General features: G+C 44.8%; 5 protein-coding genes across 6 annotated transcripts; 1 reads left to right on the top strand and 4 right to left on the bottom strand.

The window, feature by feature from the left end:
• Positions 1 to 2,849: 2,849 nt before the first annotated feature.
• Positions 2,850 to 4,221, bottom strand: LOC131285852 (ornithine decarboxylase-like). The gene is made up of 2 exons (XM_058314706.1): positions 3,017 to 4,221; positions 2,850 to 2,946 (listed from the first exon to the last, which is right to left on the bottom strand). The coding sequence occupies exons 1-2, from the start codon at positions 4,219 to 4,221 to the stop codon at positions 2,850 to 2,852; spliced, it is 1,302 nt and encodes a 433-aa protein (XP_058170689.1).
• A 1,242-nt stretch (positions 4,222 to 5,463) lies between these two features.
• On the bottom strand, positions 5,464 to 6,877 carry LOC131288564 (ornithine decarboxylase 1-like). Its single transcript, XM_058317708.1, has 2 exons — positions 5,673 to 6,877; positions 5,464 to 5,599 (listed from the first exon to the last, which is right to left on the bottom strand). Exons 1-2 carry the CDS (start codon positions 6,875 to 6,877, stop codon positions 5,464 to 5,466), a joined length of 1,341 nt encoding a protein of 446 aa, XP_058173691.1.
• Positions 6,878 to 11,401: 4,524 nt separating this feature from the next.
• On the top strand, positions 11,402 to 15,343 carry LOC131288449 (ornithine decarboxylase 1-like). The gene is made up of 5 exons (XM_058317583.1): positions 11,402 to 11,691; positions 13,285 to 13,427; positions 13,522 to 14,091; positions 14,186 to 14,944; positions 15,022 to 15,343. Exons 3-5 carry the CDS (start codon positions 13,652 to 13,654, stop codon positions 15,122 to 15,124), a joined length of 1,302 nt encoding a protein of 433 aa, XP_058173566.1. The 5' UTR covers positions 11,402 to 11,691; positions 13,285 to 13,427; positions 13,522 to 13,651; the 3' UTR covers positions 15,125 to 15,343.
• A 245-nt stretch (positions 15,344 to 15,588) lies between these two features.
• On the bottom strand, positions 15,589 to 16,276 carry LOC131288451 (thyroid transcription factor 1-associated protein 26-like). Its single transcript, XM_058317584.1, has one exon. It carries the CDS (start codon positions 16,243 to 16,245, stop codon positions 15,634 to 15,636), a length of 612 nt encoding a protein of 203 aa, XP_058173567.1. The 5' UTR covers positions 16,246 to 16,276; the 3' UTR covers positions 15,589 to 15,633.
• Positions 16,277 to 16,488: 212 nt separating this feature from the next.
• On the bottom strand, positions 16,489 to 18,410 carry LOC131288447 (eukaryotic translation initiation factor 2D). Of its 2 annotated transcripts, none has more exons than XM_058317580.1 (2): positions 17,685 to 18,410; positions 16,489 to 17,613 (listed from the first exon to the last, which is right to left on the bottom strand). In XM_058317580.1, the coding sequence occupies exons 1-2, from the start codon at positions 18,363 to 18,365 to the stop codon at positions 16,543 to 16,545; spliced, it is 1,752 nt and encodes a 583-aa protein (XP_058173563.1). In that variant the 5' UTR covers positions 18,366 to 18,410; the 3' UTR covers positions 16,489 to 16,542. The 2 variants fall into 2 exon arrangements, with proteins under 2 accessions (XP_058173563.1, XP_058173564.1); XM_058317581.1 differs by having other exon boundaries at positions 17,700 to 18,410.
• Between the last annotated feature and the right edge of the window lie 34 nt (positions 18,411 to 18,444).

Genomic DNA, 18,444 nt, shown 5'->3' with positions numbered 1-18,444 from the left:
ATACCGTTGAACTTCCATAACTACGTAATGTCGTTTCTGGGTGCGGTTGCCAATCGCGCACACTAGACTGCGAGTGCGCTCTGATGTCCCACCAGGTTTTTGGTGTGACTGTGTTGACTGATGCTCCGGTGTCCACCAAAAAATCCACCTCCACTGCTCCAATCTTGCATATGATCCTGCGTGGATCGCTTACCATCAGCTTCGGGGTTGGTTTGTTTAGCAGCTGAGAAAGAAATTTAAAACAAAATAGATAATAGGAATGCCGTTAATACACTAATTTACACACGTCAACCTCATTCCGAATCTTTTTTTTTTTTTTGATACCCTTCTTCTACGTCCGAGACAACCACCTGGTTTATGTTCTCGCTCGGCTTCCTTGCTCCATCCCGCAATTCATTTCGCCGTAATTTTGTTTTGCAACAAGCAGCAAAATGTCCAATGGCACCACAACGGAAACATACCGTCCTAGCCGCGCCGCACTTTCCCCATGCGTGCATTTTGTCACACTTTTGGCACTTCTGAACACCTTCATTCTTCCATTTCTTGGAACTGCCACCTCGTCCCCACGATAAGTTGTTCCTCTGATTTCTTTCTCTGAACGAAGCATATCTTTCTCTTTCGGGCATTCTTGAAGCTACCGCCGCTACGTAGTTTCCATTTTCAGTAATGCTCTGGGAATTACTTGTTGCTATACGGGTTTCCACTTCTTTCTTCTCCATCCTCACGAAATCCAAGTGTTTTCCGTGTTTTATGAGCTTGTCCAAATCATTACCCAATAAATCAGACACTTCAAAAAGCTTTTCCGAGATTTGCGGTATGGACCGCCTCAGCACTGCCTGTACTAATTCCTCTGTTTTATTCTCATACGAAAGTGAACAAAATTTCGTTTGTGCTTCCAACCTTACTATCCAATCCGAAAATGTTTCTCCCGTTCCCATTTTCATTTCTCGTAACTTCATTCTCTCTTTGCCCTCATCACACATGCCCCTGAAGAATTCATCCACACCTTTTAATGTTTCTTCATAAACGCAACCACCATCTCTAACTCGCTTTTCCTGCATTTCTATAATGTTCAGCAAATAGCTTCCCGCAAACACTTTCATGCCTATCAGCTTCATCTCGGAGTCCACTTCACCTTTACACTTCACAATTCTTTCATACTGTCCTCTAAACCGTGCCCACTCGGCTTTCCTCTCTTGTATCGGCAAATCTTCCACAAACGGTTTTAGGGGCCAAGCCCCGGCCAGAAAATCACTTTTTCCTTTTTTTTTTCACGCCTTTCCATCACACTATCGTTTCCAATTTCCCAGTCTGCACTGTCCTCTACCGTCCAACCACCCATTCCTTCTTTTAGATCCATCGTCGCACTAGATTCTCTTCAAACTCTCCGCGATGTTGTTCCTTCACTACTTCAGCAACTACTGAAACTGATTATTCAATTCTGGCCGAACCTCCCTCCAACTTGTCTTAACACGTTTTGATCCATATTGCACCAGAATTATACTGGTCTATTCCAGCGAATTTCAACGTGTCAGTCCTCTTTTTTTTTTTGCGCCGTTGTTCGTGCCTGGTACGTTACCTGTTGTCTGCAGACTATACGTATCGCACTACAATTCCGACAAAACGAGCGGGCTGCGCACGATTCCGTAGAATTTGGGCGATTGCTACCGCTCGTATCAGACTGCAGAACCAACTCGAACGTGTCGTCCATGCACATGCTTCATCGGTATGTGCGTAGCCCATTCTTCGACCCTGATACACCAACTTACCTCACCTTGCCGAGGGACATGAGCTGAACTCGGTTACCATCTCGGGTTTTTTTTTTTTTTTTTTTTTTTTTTTTTTTTTTTTTTTTTTTTTTTTTTTTTTTTTTTTTTTGCGAGGGACCATGAGCTACACTCGGTTACCAACTCGACTTACACGTTGCACGAGGGACCATGAGCTATACTCGGTTACCAACTCGTCTTGAACGTTGCACGAGGGACCATGAGCTAAACTCGGTTACCATCTCGATTTTGTTGTTTTGCGAGGGACCATGAGCTACACTCGGTTACCAACTCGACTTACACGTTGCACGAGGGACCATGAGCTAAACTCGGTTACCAACTCGTCTTGCACGTTGCACGAGGGACCATGAGCTAAACTCGGTTACCATCTCGATTTTGTTGTTTTGCGAGGGACCATGAGCTACACTCGGTTTCCAACTCGACTTACACGTTGCACGAGGGACCATGAGCTAAACTCGGTTACCAACTCGTCTTGCACGTCGCACGAGGGACCATGAGCTAAACTCGGTTACCATCTCGATTTTTTTTTTTCACATTACTATCCTCGGTATTAGACGTTTCTTTCACTCTCGAGAATCCTTCACGATTCTCCACCCAAACTTTCAGAACTCCTGGCAGGATCGCCAATGTGATATCCCGTGGAACACATTCATACACCAGGGTTAAACACATCCGTTCTTTATTCCCGTTCTCCAACGACTGCTGCCAACTCAGCTCTCTCCACTTGATACCTATTCCGCTCTTATACCTAATACCTAGGTATAATACCTTATACCTAGTAGCTACTATACCACAGTAGGTATTATGTTTTAAGTACTATACATTCAACACGTTATTCAAATTTTCGTTCGTTTTTCGTGATTTTAGTATTGATTCATTTGTTTATGTGTGTATTTGAGTTTATCAAAGTGGATGAAAGGTGAATATCACTTTCTTACAGAAATGGGTTGGTTCTGTATATATAGGGTAGCTTAAATAGAAAAAGGTAAAGAAATTCGAGGCAACTTAAAAAAAACATTGCGATAGCTGATAGAATACTGTTTTACACCAGGTTGATTGGTTCTACCGGGATCGTGTAGCTGTCGTGCGTGCCGAGGTGTATGCCATTGGAGATATTTGCGCCGGAAAAGGAACAGTGTTGACATCTTTCAAAATTTTCCTGTGAAGTAAGGTTGGATTAAATGGTTTAAAATTTGGGTTCAGAAAGTAAATGTATAGCTGCTACTGACCAGGTTCCTTCACGTAGGTAGGCGATGACCTTCGGCAGAGGGAATCCATTGAACTGGCAAGCTCTTACCGTCGAGTATGCTCCAATGTTCTCGAACACAACACTGTCCCCGATGTCTAGCTCCGGCAGCTGTATGTCCCGTAAAATAATATCGAGAGGACTGCAAGTTGGGCCCCAAATAGATGAACTGTACTCCTTGGCGTTGGCCTTGCGCTGTACGATAGGGATCGTTTCTTGAGCTTCGTATGCTGTACTATAGAACGTCCCGTATATACCATCGTTGATATAGTAGAAAATCCTTGTCCGGTCGGTTCCATCTTCAAGGCGATCTGTCACAATACGTTTAGAGTCCACAAACGATACCAACGTGACCGCGGAGGCTACGTAATAACGACCAGGTTCCGCAATTATTCGGACATTTTCCTTCTCTGGGAAGTAATGATCGATAGCTCGATTCACTGCCTGAGCGTACCTATCGATCGGTTTATTTTTTTCGCCCGGGAACCCACCACCGATATCCAGAAGATTCAGCACGTAACCAATAGTCTTGGCGTAGTCAAACAGGCTCCGGGCCATCTTTACGGCATCGTAGTAAACTTCGTGCTCGTCACAACCTGACCCCACGTGGAAGCTAATGCCGACCACGGTCAACCTCAGTTGGGCCGCCTTACGCAGTAACGCCGGTGCCTCATTGACAGAATCACAACCGAACTTCTTGCCCAAAAAACAGCGCACCTTTACCGCATCGTGACGTATTCGCAACACCAGTTGGGCTTCTGGATAGTACTGATGTATCTTCTCTAACTCGATCGCGCTATCAAACGTCATGACGGACACCTGTTTCGAGCGCGCATACAACAGGGACGGTATGGATTTTGCTGGCTGAGCAAAGATAATCCGCTCCGGTTCCACACCCAAGTCGAGCATACGCTCCAGCTCACCCTTCGATGCACAGTCAAACCCGAGTCCGAGCTTTACCATTGTCTTCAAGATTCGTGGGTCGTCATTGCACTTCACCGCATAGAAAGGACTTACACGTGGCATCTGCTCATACCAGCCATAATGCTTGCGCACTACATCATCTAGATCTAGCACAAGAATCGGATCCTCATGCGGACCCTTGCGGACGATATCACGAATCACGTCCCTAATCGACATCTCATCGCTGATCAACGTCAAATCAGCTGAACACTTAAGCACATTCATTTTCTACTCGTCTTTTGAGATGTATGATACGCAACAATTTAAGAAATTTGGCGTTTCTTCTCTTTACACCTCCGCTAACCGAATAGAAATTAGTTAATTATCAAAATAAACACGAACACACTTCGATATCGACAACACGATAACTGTTTCAGTTCTCCTGACATCCAAACTCGCACTGATGAGCCACAGTGGGTGAAGAAGGCTTCTTATATGCCCAACCAGTCGTATTACACCATCAATAACCTTGCTAAACGATGAATATTTAATTGATCGTATAATACTATATTCTCATACTAAACGCTTATCGTAGCAATCCATAAGAAGTAAGGACGACACGGTTCCGCTGCTCTCGCAATAACTCACCCAGCATGAACAAGTCCCGCCCTATACCTATCTCTTCCAATCGCATGCTCTATGTTTTGTCCCAACGCAAATTTTCAACACAAGCTGGTTTCCGGTTTGAACTGGTGCGCTTGCTCTACGAAGGCCTTAGTCGTGAGTTCAACCACCCTCCTTGATACCCTACATTTCCTAGAAAGACTGAACATTTTGATTGGCCTGAAAGGACTCTTAGCGTCAAAGAAAGTCGAACCTCAAAGCAACGGATACTTTCTGTGTTTTTCTTGTATTAAATTATTTTTATAACTATTTTTTATAGTATTTTATTGTATTTCATCGTATTATATTTTATTTTACCAAAATGAATACATTATTCGTTATACTTTTATTTCATTTTGATTCTTGTACATGGAATTTCCTTTAACCTAAAATTTGCTAGATTGCTAGCAGAAACGCTCACCGCGTAATCAACAGCCAAGCTGTCTAACATCACCTCAGCGATAATGTACTTTTTCAACGATGCCACGGTCTGTTCGAGTGGTGGCTTATCAATTAGCTTCCGAACAAATGTCGGTTAAATCAATCTGACTCATGGATGGAATTCCTCACTTTAGGAAACCACCAATTAGCCATCTGATAGAATCGTCACGTGACTTCGCTAGTTGATTGGCGATCTTTTATTATTCTCTGTTGCAAGGGGCGTGTTAGAATTTAAGTTATATTTTTAAAACTAAATAAGATTTTTGGAATGACCATATTCTTTAATGTATTTATGTCACCGGTCAAGGATACAACTTAAAAGTACGAATGGAGTTTGGTGTAAGAATAAAAATAGTAAACTTCTACATATATTTCTTATAATTACAATCTAATAAGTGCTTTTTAAGTCTATAAAGTTTTCGATCAAACCAGGTAATTTGTTTCCGCCAGGGGAGTGTAGTTTTGGAGCGTAACAAGTACTTTGCCGTCCATGCCATCTTCCAAGGAGTGAGCCGAAGCAAGAGCAACGGAAGGAGCGGTCAAATCTTCCAAAATTTTCCTGTAGGATGAAGGAAATCAAGTAGATTACTTCTAGGTCCCTATGACAAGAATAGTTATCAATTGCCACTTACCAGGTTCCTTCGCGTAGGTATGCGATAACCTTCGGCAGAGGGAATCCATTGAAGCGGCAGCTAGTGACCAAGCTGTACGCTCCAACATTCTCGAACACAACACTGTCCCCGATGTCTAGCTCCGGGAGCAGTATGTCCGGTAAAATCAGATCCATGACATCGCAAGTAGGGCCCCAAACGGATGAGCTGTACTCATTGGCGTCGGTCTTACGTTGTACGATAGGGATCGCTTCTTGGCCCTCGTGTGCCGTACAGTAGAACGTTCCGAATATACCGTCGTTGAGATAGTAGAAAATCCTTGTCCGTTCGGTTCCATCTTCCTGGCGCTCTGTCACAATACGTTTGGAGTCCACAAACGATACCAGCGTGACCGCGGAGGCCACGTAGTATCGCCCCGGTTCCGCAATTATTCGGACATTTTCTTCCGCCGGAAAGAAATGATCGATAGCGCGGTTGACTGCCTGAGCGTATCGATCGATCGGTTTGTTATGATCCCCCGGGAATCCACCGCCAATGTCCAAGAGGCTTAGCTCGTACCCAATAGTCTTGGCGTAGTCGAACAGGCTTCGGGCCATCTTTACGGCATCGTAGTAAACTTCGTGTTCTTCACAGTCCGATCCAACGTGGAAGCTTATCCCTACTACATTCATCCGCAGTTTGGCCGCCTTACGTAGCAATGCCGGTGCCTCCTTGACAGGATCACAGCCAAACTTCTTGCCCAACAAGCAACGCACCTTCAACGCATCGTGGCGCATTCGCAACACCAGCTGGGCCTCCGGATAGTACTGGTGTATCTTCTCTAACTCGATCGCGCTATCAAACGTCATCACAGCCACCTGTTTCGAGCGTGCATACAACAGGGACGGTATGGATTTGGCCGGCTGAGCAAAGATGATTCGCTCCGGCTTCACACCCAAGTCGAGCATACGCTCCAGCTCACCCTTCGACGCACAGTCAAATCCGACTCCAAGCGTTATCAGAGTCTGCAGAATACGTGGGTCATCGTTGCACTTCACCGCATAGAAAGGCCTGACTCGTGGCATCTGCTCACGCCAGCCATAATGCTTTTGCACTACATCATCCAAATCGAGCACGTGGAGCGGTTCCTCATGCGGACCCTGGCGGATGATATCACGAACCACGTCACCGATCGACATCTCATCGCTGATCAACGTCAAATCGGCGGGACACTTTAGCACACTCATTTTCAAATCGTGTTCGTAAGGGTTTTGTTAGGCTGTCTTTTACTGTGCGAAATACAGTAAGTTTAAATTTTCTCTTTGATTTCTCGCGACTGATCTGCACTGAGCGTCTATAAGCTCTGTCCCTCTGAAGCACGTCAAAGAAAGCTACACACTGAGATTGCCTGTAAGGTACTGATAAACCAGAATCTGTGGAAGAGGCTTCTTATACCCCATAATAAGTTTATCGCACTCACACTGTGTTCCAACCAGCCTATCAAGACACTGTCGGCCAGCGTGATCCCACTGATCGATCATGATTGTGCCCACGAGGCAAGTACAAAACCGGCTCCCACTCCACCCCTGTCACTCACTGTTCCAATCATGTCAAAAGGACGAATTCTCAGATGCCGTCGTGAGGCACTTTCTCCGTCGCAATTTTTACTGACCTTTGAAGTGCACTTATCAAACGCAAAATACGAGCGATAACAAAAAGTGACCAATTTACATTCTTTTAGCATCCGCGTGTGACCTTCTCAAAGCTACGATAATCATGCATCAATCATTGGTCTCACATCCTCCAAGATGTGCTCCAAGATGCAGCGCAATCGTGGGAATCGATTGTCTTTTTACTCTCTTTGGTCACACTTAACAATGCCGCGTCAGATAGTATCTCGCGATTTTAATTTCGGCTACATTTCCCACGAAAATCCATCGAGCACAACAAAATCGCACCCCCCCATCCTACTGTACACCCACATTGTCACGATACCCGGAACGGAACGGAACTTTCGAGGCTTACTTTTCCCGGAATCAACGTACCATATTGTACTCATTCCAACACTCGATAGTCCTTGAATGAATTCAGTCAAACAAAGCCGCCACCCTTTTCGCAACGATGTCAAGCGCCCAAAATCAATGGTTTCAGTGATGGATGGATGCTGCAGATAATGCACGCGAATTCCATCTATCTATCTGATAGCGCACTAAGCAAAAAAGACATCATGGATCGATCATGCTTGTGTTCTACCTTCAAAGCGTGGCGCATAGAAAGATTAGAGATGCCAAAAATATATCTAAACACTGCTACCAAGCAGATGGGCTTCGGACACCTGGTTACAATACCAATCAGGATGATTGTTAGATGATAGCAATCAAAGAATCAGCGAGGTTAGTAACACAAGTTTCTACGATCATCATTTCAGAGCATGATTATGACGGCAGGTTTTCTTTAGAGAAGCAGTCCGGCGTTTAGATGTCTTGCGGATAATGTCTAGCAAAGCAAACAACAGGAAATACCAATTTAGGTGGTAAACAAGTTACAGCGAGAATATTTACATATGCACGGTTACTTTTTTGCGCCTAAGCGGTATGCAACAGACAGCACATGCGGTATAGGGGTGCAAAATGCAACACGGAATAAATCTGACTCTGACAATGATTTCATTCAAAATCCAGCATCCGACACCGATCGACAACACCGATACGCTTATTCTGAAGTGTGGGCATAAATTATGCTGTTGTTTTACAGCTTCTCGTTTGACCAATATCATTTCTAGATCATACCAGCGAGTTAGAATCCTGCACACGCAGAGGCGGATCATAAGCTGCTCATGGCCCCGAGCGTCCGAGGGTCCCGTCCTTATGATTCATGTTATTTTAAAATTTAATAATAGAATTATTTTTATTATTTTGCAACAAAGCTGCCTGTTTTATCGAATCCGTGATGAGGTTGTGAATTTATTCTTGAATGAAAGTAAATGATGAATATGAAGATGTCAAAATGATCCAACTTATCTGAATTGTGTTTTGATGCAGAACAGATGCCGTGTTTTGTGGGTTAAAATATGAGATTGACATACTAACGTAAATTAAAGAGATCAGTACAAAGATTTGTTTAAAGAAGAGGAACATTTTCAGAATAGTTTAAGGATATAGACATGGATTAGCAAAAGTAATGTCCTGCACATTTTCAAATGTAATAATGTTGCCTTATATTATTCGTCCTTTTTCTTTTTCGAACATTTCATGACTGTCAATTTCAAACCACCTAACGAAAGTTCAATTAGAAAATAAAAAAACTAAATTACTTGACAATTTGATTCATAGTAAATGATATTCGGAGAAAATTATTCTCTTGAAAAGTTACGGTGTGGTTTAGTTTAAATTTAAATTATATAAATAATGGTAAATGTATTGCATGTTTTGGGGCCTCTGTGACGATTGTTTGATCAAAACGTGTATGCCTATAAATTCCATCGTTGATATTTTTATAAACGTTTGTTTATCACCTATTTCCGCTGCTCGGAGGCGGGATAATAAATCAATGGGACCCGTTTTTAGCATCGCTAACACTCATGTGTTAAGTAGTGGCGGGTGTTAAGTATCTCTTATGACGCATCACACTTCGCAGGGAGATAATATACGAGAAATTATAAAGACTAGTAGACGTCGTCTTTAAGCCTACCCGCAAGGCACGGTTCCCGAAGGAATGTGTCCTGGATGCGCAGTTGCGGAACGCGGTTTTCCGGTACACCGGTGGTAACAAACAGCAAAACCTAAAGCCTGGAACTACAAACGGCAACGGGAGGTGGCCAGGGGTAACGATCACAAATCCAGCCCACTAAATAGCTGACGTAATCCTCTGCGCTCGGAGCTGCCACTTGAAGGTGGTTGGACGTTATCGAACAATTATAGATGGACTGTGTGGTTTTCTTCCTTGAATAGATGAAGTGGACTAACCTTTTTTTGAAAATATCATGTCGCCCCCGAATGGACTGGATGGTTGCTAGATAGGACCGCTGAAGCAGTTATCGCTGCATTTATGTAGATTATTTTTTCAACTCCTCTGCCAAAAACCGCTGACTAATGCCTTGCAGCAATGTGGCAGTGGACCATCTTCGATGGTTTTTAGTTCGTGATCATGCAGTGATCGATAATACGACAACCGCGTGAACATTCAGCTCACTAATAAACAACCTTCGACGATGTCGTTTATGACACCAATAATCGAACTTTAACGGGACTAAATAAAAATATAAATTAAACTAGATTATGCCAACAGCCAGCTTGCAACTATGAGTACGAAAACAACCTTGGAAATACACAGTCACATTGGAAAAACCCTACTCGTTATGTAGCAACAACAATGCAGTGCCGAAGGCTGCAACCTGCGGCGGAAGCATGATTAATCCGGTATACAGTAGTGGGACTTTTCCGAGCCGCCTGGCAGCCTCGATGGTGCCTCTTTCGCTGGCGGTTTGTTGCCTGAAGAGCGAAGGCCCTTCTTGAGCGGTTGGTGGGCTCGTTGCTGAAGCACGCAGCGCAACCCGGCCTGGCTGTGTGTCATGTGGTTCCGGGCCAGCATAGCACGCGCATAATGTAAACAAACATCCACAGCCCGCATTTGCTGCAGACCTCTGCTGCCCCATGGTTTTTTCGCTTCGATCTTCGGACCAGAAGAGAAAGAGGCCCAAGAGAAAATGCTCACGATGCGTTGAGAAAGCGCGAGAAAGAGATACGCACTTCTTCGAAGTGATCGATCGATCTTGTCCGTCATCTCCAAAAACCGGCGTATACAACATTTCGCGCTGATTTCTAGTTTGAACCTGTTCAGAAAAATCGAATCAAAATGTGTTTGTCAGTCATTCAATCACTCGGCCTTCATTCTGCTGTCCAATATTATCAGGAAAAGTGGTATCCTCGTGTGAAGAAGGGCTGTTTTTAGGTAATATCACGTTCTCAGAACCTGCCAGCTATGCGATAAAAATTATCTCGCTAGGAAACATATGTTTGGCGTACATCATTTTTGTGGTACCAGAAAATTAATAGCCTTTGGCGAACGAATATAAATCCTATACAAGTAGATTTATAATTTGTTTGGAACATTTTTTTAGAGAAAAGAAATGTAATTTAACGAAAATGCTAACGGTTTCCTATTTTGCTGCCCAAACAAAAAGGAGAACACAGGTACTCTCTGCAGTCTTTTGAAATTGAGCATAAAGGCTTTATGCTCTCCCCAGCTATTTCTCTCTCTTAAAAAAAATGCTTGCTCTTCACATTTCTCTGAGCAGTTGGACACATTACAGTACATTTCAGTCGATGCTGTGTAGCAAAATTTACAAGGTTCATTAATATGTAAAAATATATTGCACGATTTTTCAAGCGAACCGTCCGCTCAAATATTTGAAAAGAATGCATGTGTAGCGCTTTGCATAGTTTTAGGTGCACCAGTAGGATGACGAGGATCTCAGCCCCTTTAACCTTTACTCCTAATATAAGAAAATTCCAGAAAAAAATTAATTAAAATTCAATTTATTTTTAAATTTATAGACTGATAATCACTGTACTGCAAAGTCTCTCTAAAAAATAAAAAATAAAAGACTGATATTCACTGTAACGTCTCTCGCTCGCCATCGTCGCTCTCTTTTCTCTCTACATTATTGCAAGACGGGAGAAGATTCCTACGTTGTACCGTCGAGATGGTTCTTTAATCTCTTCCACGTATATAAATCGACCGCGGACGGTCAAAACCAGCTCAGACCGCGCTTGAAAAGTTCCCGAGAAGCAGTGATTCCTGTTTTCCGTGGCCAGTTTTGGCTCGAAGTGTGTGAGGCCGTGTGTGATTGTGGCATTCTTTAGCCTGTGTCGTGCTCGTGTGTTCCACCCAAGAATAAGGTGAATCACTTCAGTGGTGGGAAAGCTGTGGTTTTTCGATCCGAGAAGCAAAGCCACGAGCCCATCGCATGACCGACAGCTAGGAAAAGCCCGTCCACAGCCGCCACATCCGCGCACTTCTTCTATCCCTTTGTTTGAAAATTTCGAGAATTTCACAACAGGTAAGCGATGATGTGGTGAAAAATGTGACCCAAAGTGCCATTGCCATTTCCTAGCTTCCATCAGAAGCATCAGTGCTATCAGATTGTTCCTGCCTTCTAGGCAAAAATGTTATCCTCGTTGGTTCATACACCTTAACATTGCGGGGTTCATCGGCATCGATTAGCAGACATGAAAGTAAAAGCAAAGGAAAAATCAAAGCAATCCAACATCTACAACCGACGAAAATCGTCGCTTACTTTTCGGGTGATGGCATTAAAAATAGCCAAAGTATTGCTCACTGCACAAACAGAAAACCACGCATGTGTGTCCTTAAACCCCGGCACGAGTGTGAGTGGAAGGGATTACCGAACCCGTTGAAAAAAAGTCCATGTCCGGCCTCACATCCATCGATCGGATGTTTCTAGTCTTGGGCAGACTTAACAGCCACATCAGCATTTAACTCGTTACGACCGAGGAAGAAAGGACAAAGGGTTTCCAAAACGGCTACCATCAATCGTCCATACCACCAAGTTGTGGCCATGGTGACGTTGTGGAAATACAAGTAGCTCGTTGTCAAATGTTAACTCACATGACGATCTCAGGCTCCTATGGCTACGCATATCGCGCTTCCAAACTACATGATAATAATTATTTACGGACAACACTCACATACACACCAAACAGAAATATGCAAGCGAGAGTTAGAAATACACACATACTGCCCGGCCACATACCGCCTCCTAATCAATACCCGCAACACACCTCCCCTGGCAACAGTGCCGAGTCCGTCGTCCATTTGGTAGACCATGCTATTTTATGAGGTCACCGGGTGTTCCGTACCAAGCATCCCCCGATCACACGAAACATAATGGTTGGATTTTTGGGTGGCTAATTACACTAACGAGGGCACACTGTAAGTTTGTCGCTTCCCACATCCCGGAGCATTGCTGATAAGGATACCTCGTGGGAATTGCCTCATGCACCTACGTTTGATAATGTACCGGTGGAAAAAAAACTGATCAGATCCGGAATCTTTCGGTTCGTTTGAAGGTTTTTTCCTCATCTTTTTAGGTTCCGGTCAAACCGGTCGATAACCTCTAGCAAAAATTGAAAAAAAACTCATGGCCTTGTTGCTGCCGACATGGCGATGAAAGATTGGCCTAGGTTAGGATCATTTTTCGGTAGAATTGGCATTAGAAGAAAAAAACACTCAAGCGGAACACGAGGACCAATTTACCGTTATCTCTAGGCCTACTGATATTACCTTCCGTTTTTGGCAACTTCCTTCGATGTTTTTGGAATGATCTATGCAGCTTTTTATTATTAACTTGTTAGTAACATTAGGCCATCAAGAAAACATGCTTCAGCATGAATAGGAGCTTTGTATTCCTATCAACAACTTGTCGTCTTTGCCTATACCACCATCTAATAAAACAGAGAGATACTTCATCTCAAAAACATACAATTGAACAAATTGCACCTCCGGCATTAAAGAACAACATTGTTTAATGATGAATCGAAACATCCATACTATTTTTTGGTTCATTGAATTTGACTTGAAAATATAATTTCATGATTTTAATCAATTTTTCTTATTTTCTTTTCGTTTGCAGGACGCCGCAAGCGGTCAGTTAGCCCTGCTGTCGGGCACTGACCATAACCATCGGCATCTTTTGGTACTGACAGACACCAACGCGAAACCGCCCTGGTGACGGCCCTTAAAACGGCTTCAGTTAACCCCATAAAAGGCTGCCTCGTAAGTAATCCAACTAACCAAGAAACAGATAGAGGGACAAGTTTCCCTACGTGTAATTTTAACTTTATACTAAATGTTTGTTAACTCTTTCCAGTTTGTTTGTGTGAAGGCTGCTTTCGATTCTCACCACGCTCGCTACCCTTCTGCCACTTGTGTAAAACATTCCATTCGGGTGTTGTATTTAAATTAACAAGTATCGTATAAACCAAAACCAAAAACGCAAGATGAAGTTCCTCGAGAATGAATCGGACAAAATCGAGATCGTCGAGGGAGCGGTCGACGTACCGGCCATCATCGACGCCATGGTCGATCAGCTGCCCACCGAGCAACCGTTCTACGTGATGGACATCGGGGACATTGTGCGCAAGCACCAGCAGTGGATCGAGAAGATGCCGCGCGTCGTGCCGCACTACGCGGTCAAGTGCAACGATAACGACATCGTGTGTGCCACACTGGCAGCCCTCGGCGCCTCGTTCGACTGTGCGTCGAAGGGTGAGATTTCAAAAATCCTATCGCTCGGTGTCGCCCCGGAGCGGATCATCTTCGCGAACCCGATGAAACCGGCCTCGCACCTTCGCTACGCGAACAGCAACGCGGTCAAGACAATGACCTACGACAGCGATACCGAGCTGCACAAGATCAAGCAGTTCTGTCCGGATGCCAAGTAAGTATCGGACGCGGAGTGGGAAAATGGAAACACTGCTGATTACAGCAAGCGAACGTGACTTCACAATGGTTTATGTGTGTTTCCCTTTCAGATTGGTCATCCGCATTCGCTGCGAGGCTGAGAAGGCCCAATGTCCGCTGGGCAAGAAGTTTGGCTGCGATCCAGTTGAGGAGGCACCGAGGCTGATCAAGATCGCACGCAGCCTCGGTCTGGAGGTGGTGGGCGTTAGCTTCCACGTCGGATCGGGCTGTGCCGATTTCCCCATCTACTACAAGGCAATCTCGTACGCACGCGACCTGTTCGACTATGGCGCCCAGCTCGGCTATACGTTCAATCTGCTGGACATTGGTGGTGGCTTCCCGGGCGACACCGGCACCTCGATCGACGAGGTGTCGATGATCGTCAACGCGGCACTCGATACGTTCTTCCCGGACAAGGCGGTTCGCGTCATCTCCGAACCGGGCCGGTACTACGTGTCGTCGGCGTTCACTCTCGTCACGAACGTGCAATCGAAGCGCGTTTGTCTGAACGCCAGAACGGGCACCATCGATCGGATGATGTACTACCTCAACGACGGGGTGTACGCGTCTTTCAACTGCATCCTGTACGATCATCAGATCCCCAAGCCGAAGCTGATCGGCGGTCAGGGCGGTAAGCTCTACGACACTACGATCTGGGGACCGACTTGCGATGCGCTTGATCAGCTGATCGAAACAATCGCCATGCCCGAGCTGCAGATCGATGATTGGGTTGTGTTCGAGAACATGGGTGCATACACCATTCCGGTGGCCAGCCCATTCAATGGCTTCGAACTGCCCAAAATCTACGCCTACATCAGTAAGGAAAGTTGGTAAGTCTCCCGTGATCCTTCGCTGATTGACTTTGGTTTTTTTTCTAACATCTCGGTTTTCTTTCTTTCATTTTAAGGAAAATGTTGGAGACACTGTTCCCACTGCAAAATGAATGTTCTCTCAGCGGCAACTACGCCGAACGCTTGCGCAGCAACTTTGAAACGGTGGCCTGTGCTTGAAATAGCTTCCCATGGAGACATGTTCATCGCGAGCCGGCATCGGTGGCCATCCGGCTAGCCACTCATCGTCACGGTGTCTCATTTTATTATTTGATAATAACATTCAACTACAAAGATTACAACCTTACCTCTTATGTTAACGCTCTTTACAACGTTGTTTTCCATGCAATACAAAGACATACTTCAATAAACGAAGAGGCAGCCTTTTACAGCCTTGTAAAAACAAATGATTTTTCATTGTCTAGTTGTTTAAGGCTTAGGTGATTTTATTCTTGGTTGGATTCACAGTTGCCTTTGCGTCGGGAGATACAACTCAGCAATAAAAAAATTATTTTGATTGAAAGAAGCCATTTAAAACAAAATCTTTGTACGATATTTCTGAAAACATTCGATAGTTTTTCAGTTACGTGGTAATGCATGTACTACTTCGATTACGAATCAAGAAAGAACCATTTTTTGTTATTCAAGAAAACCTTCATGATAGGTTTCTGTTTATTCATATTATTTTTCTAAATAACACCAACAGACTTTTTCACTTTCTCAAACAACAGCTCCATCCTGCCCTGCATCACCGGTTGTCCTTTGCGAGTTTTGAGAGTCATTATTTTGTGGTTCTTATTGCGCTCGTCCTTTCTTTGCTGTAAAGCCTTTTCCTTTTCCTGCCGTTCGAAATGTTTCATCGCCCGGGCCTGTGCCTCCAATCGCTCCGGCGCTAGGCAAAAGTTAACCTTTTCCGGCTTACTCGTGAACTCGCTCTGTCGCTCGCCTTGTTTGACCGGCCTGGAAGGTCCTCGAGCTGGAGCTTTCTGGTGCCCTCTGTGTGGTCCTTTCGGTTTGTGGGGCCCTCTGCTGTGATTATTGCTTCGATCATGGCCACGTTCTTGGTGCTTTGGTTTGAAAGAGGTAGTTTGTTTCACTCCCGGACCATTTTTTCCAGAAGGAGGGCCAACACCGCTACTGCCGGTACGATGTTGCGGTCCGGATCTCTTTGACTCCGGAACATTGCGGAAAAAACTATTCGTTTTCCTTTGATGGGGATGGTTGTCGTTTCTTTTATCGTTTCGCATACCTCCTGGCATTCCCATTCGAGTTTGGGTATTGGATTTATTGGTTGTTTTCATGTTTTCTAACTTTTCCGCGAACACGTTTAAAATGTTTACAAACAATATTTGACAGGACACAGTAGGCGTAGAATTTTTAAACGTCCAAAATGACGTATTTCAACCATCTTTTAAATCGATGGTTGGCGTTCAAATATTCTTAATCCTAATGGCACTACCGTGTTAACAAAACACAATAAAATACACATCAATCTAACAACTGTTGCTACCGAATTTACAATTCGAAACAATTTTATTGTAGACTTTCAGCTGTGTTGCTTTGACGTTATTTCGTGTCCGATGAGGTTTTTCAACACTTTACTTTTTCTTTTTTTTCTTCTGTTCCTTAGCAAACTCTAGCCCCGTAATGCACGCTTTCGGAACCTGGTAAGTCGTGGTCAGGAGCTCGAACACAAACTTTATATGATTACCCTGCACCAGCAACTGTTCTCCCTTCGAACCAGGAACTTCCGTCATCGTCGTACTGGCGGCCGCTCCCAACTTCACCGTCTTTGCGAATTCGCTCACATTGATACCATAGTCGGCGAGATTGCTGATTAGCGTAACCTTCTTATTGCCACTGCGAGTGGCCGTTGTAAGATGGATAATCGCACGTTTACCACCCTTCATAACTGGACCTTTTTGACTACGCATTTCGAACGTGCTTGTCATGCTGTTCAGCACCGTTTCCGATAGGTCCGGCAGCGACACGAGGTCATCATTGCCACATATTTCCTTCAGGGTGTCATCTAACGTGACCAGTTTGGTGCCCGGATCGATGAGCTTGTTGCGTCCCACGTAATCACGCATATAATTTCGAATCTGCGTCGGATCGAGCGACTGCCCGACGGCTACATTGAAACAACCAAAAAGTTTACTCGTACGCTCGTTGACGGCATACAGGGCCGTCATTTTGGTTAGCAGCAGCGGATTGGAAGCACCGGAAGCCACCGCACCGGCACCGGAATCCTGATCCGTCGCTTTCGTTATTTTATAGGGATAAAAGGACAGTACGGCTGGATGCTCGAGGTTTAGTGCGGTTACTTTTTCGATTCCTTTCTTTTCCTCCTTCATTTCGAGCAATCCTTCCTCGACCATTCGCTTGAAGAAAGTACCAACCTTCTTGTAAGAGCTTTTTTTCATCTCAATCCCTTCCGGAATCTCCGGTTGCACGTATTGGGGATAGAAGGTGCTGGCCAACATCGGGAGCTGAATCTTTTTACCGTGCAGTTTTAATACATTGAGAAACGCTGATTTAATAAGATCATCTGGATTGGGAGGTTTTTCTTCCTCGGCTTGTTCCTCGCTGGCTTCGTCGGATGATATTTCACCATCACTTTCTGGATTCTTGTCCGAGCTTATAACGCTGTTTTCAAGAGCTTTTGTAACCTACAATAATTAAGTAAACTTTTCATTAATCGCTCTGAGGAAATATATTTCAATCCTCTTTTGTATCTCACCTGTTTTATTGGCGCTTCATTAGCTGGCTTAACCTTTTCACTGCCAAGCGGAGGAAAATCGGACTCGGACGGAACGTTTACAACGGACCCCTGCAAGGGTACCTGCTGGCAAACGGAAGGTTCCATCCCCCACAGCTTATCGCCAAATACGTGCATCATTTTCACGCACACGCCATGGCCACCGCACATGTACAAATCGTCGCTCGAGTGTGCCAGCAGTCCCACCCCAACGGCCGCCCTGTTCGATGTCAAATTGACCGCCACTATATCATCCTTTTGATGGCGGCCCCAGGAAGCTCGGCTTGTGCCTTGCTTCACAATCCCCGGTATCATTAGATCCGCTCCGTTGGCCAACTTCGGTAGGACGGTAGGTTGGGTCGTGAAGGCCGGCACCAGGTCCGGGCAACTCCAAAGCGTGTACACGGTCGGTAGGAGCTTTCCGTGGGCCTCGAAAAAGATCGGCCGCTTATCGCTGGTATACACCGTGACCGGTTCGTCGTGGTAGGTTATTAGTTTCACTGTGCACACTTTCGTCCGGTTGCCGAACAGCTCGGCCAAAGGTGACGTCGTCGATTCGTCGTCCACTCGATTAAATTGGGCCATTACCCTTTGCCGCAGCCTTTTCTTCTCGGATCCCGTCACGAGGATGTTTGACTTTATTTTGTACGGCTTAATAAACATTTTCACTACTTAAATACGAAGACGGAAACTATTAAAACACAGCTGACCAAAGCCGATTCGATTCGGAAAGTGTGCACGT

The sequence above is a fragment of the Anopheles ziemanni genome, chromosome 3, assembly GCF_943734765.1.
Source record: "Anopheles ziemanni chromosome 3, idAnoZiCoDA_A2_x.2, whole genome shotgun sequence".
Lineage (NCBI taxonomy): Eukaryota > Metazoa > Arthropoda > Insecta > Diptera > Culicidae > Anopheles > Anopheles ziemanni.
Note: the sequence above shows the minus strand (reverse complement) of the source record. Positions and strands in the feature narration are given on the sequence as shown.

Excerpts from the sequence above, each read along its gene's own strand:
- LOC131285852 (XM_058314706.1), bottom strand. The coding sequence starts at position 4,221 with ATGAATGTGCTTAAGTGTTCAGCTGATTTGACGTTGATCAGCGATGAG. Across the intron at positions 2,947-3,016 it reads TACCTACGTGAAGGAACCTG|GAAAATTTTGAAAGATGTCA; the intron begins GTCAGTAGCAGC and ends CTTACTTCACAG.
- LOC131288564 (XM_058317708.1), bottom strand. The coding sequence starts at position 6,877 with ATGAGTGTGCTAAAGTGTCCCGCCGATTTGACGTTGATCAGCGATGAG. Across the intron at positions 5,600-5,672 it reads TACCTACGCGAAGGAACCTG|GAAAATTTTGGAAGATTTGA; the intron begins GTAAGTGGCAAT and ends TTCATCCTACAG.
- LOC131288449 (XM_058317583.1), top strand. The coding sequence starts at position 13,652 with ATGAAGTTCCTCGAGAATGAATCGGACAAAATCGAGATCGTCGAGGGA. Across the intron at positions 14,092-14,185 it reads CAGTTCTGTCCGGATGCCAA|ATTGGTCATCCGCATTCGCT; the intron begins GTAAGTATCGGA and ends TTTCCCTTTCAG. Across the intron at positions 14,945-15,021 it reads TACATCAGTAAGGAAAGTTG|GAAAATGTTGGAGACACTGT; the intron begins GTAAGTCTCCCG and ends TTTCATTTTAAG.
- LOC131288451 (XM_058317584.1), bottom strand. The coding sequence starts at position 16,245 with ATGAAAACAACCAATAAATCCAATACCCAAACTCGAATGGGAATGCCA.
- LOC131288447 (XM_058317580.1), bottom strand. The coding sequence starts at position 18,365 with ATGTTTATTAAGCCGTACAAAATAAAGTCAAACATCCTCGTGACGGGA. Across the intron at positions 17,614-17,684 it reads ATGAAGCGCCAATAAAACAG|GTTACAAAAGCTCTTGAAAA; the intron begins GTGAGATACAAA and ends TAATTATTGTAG.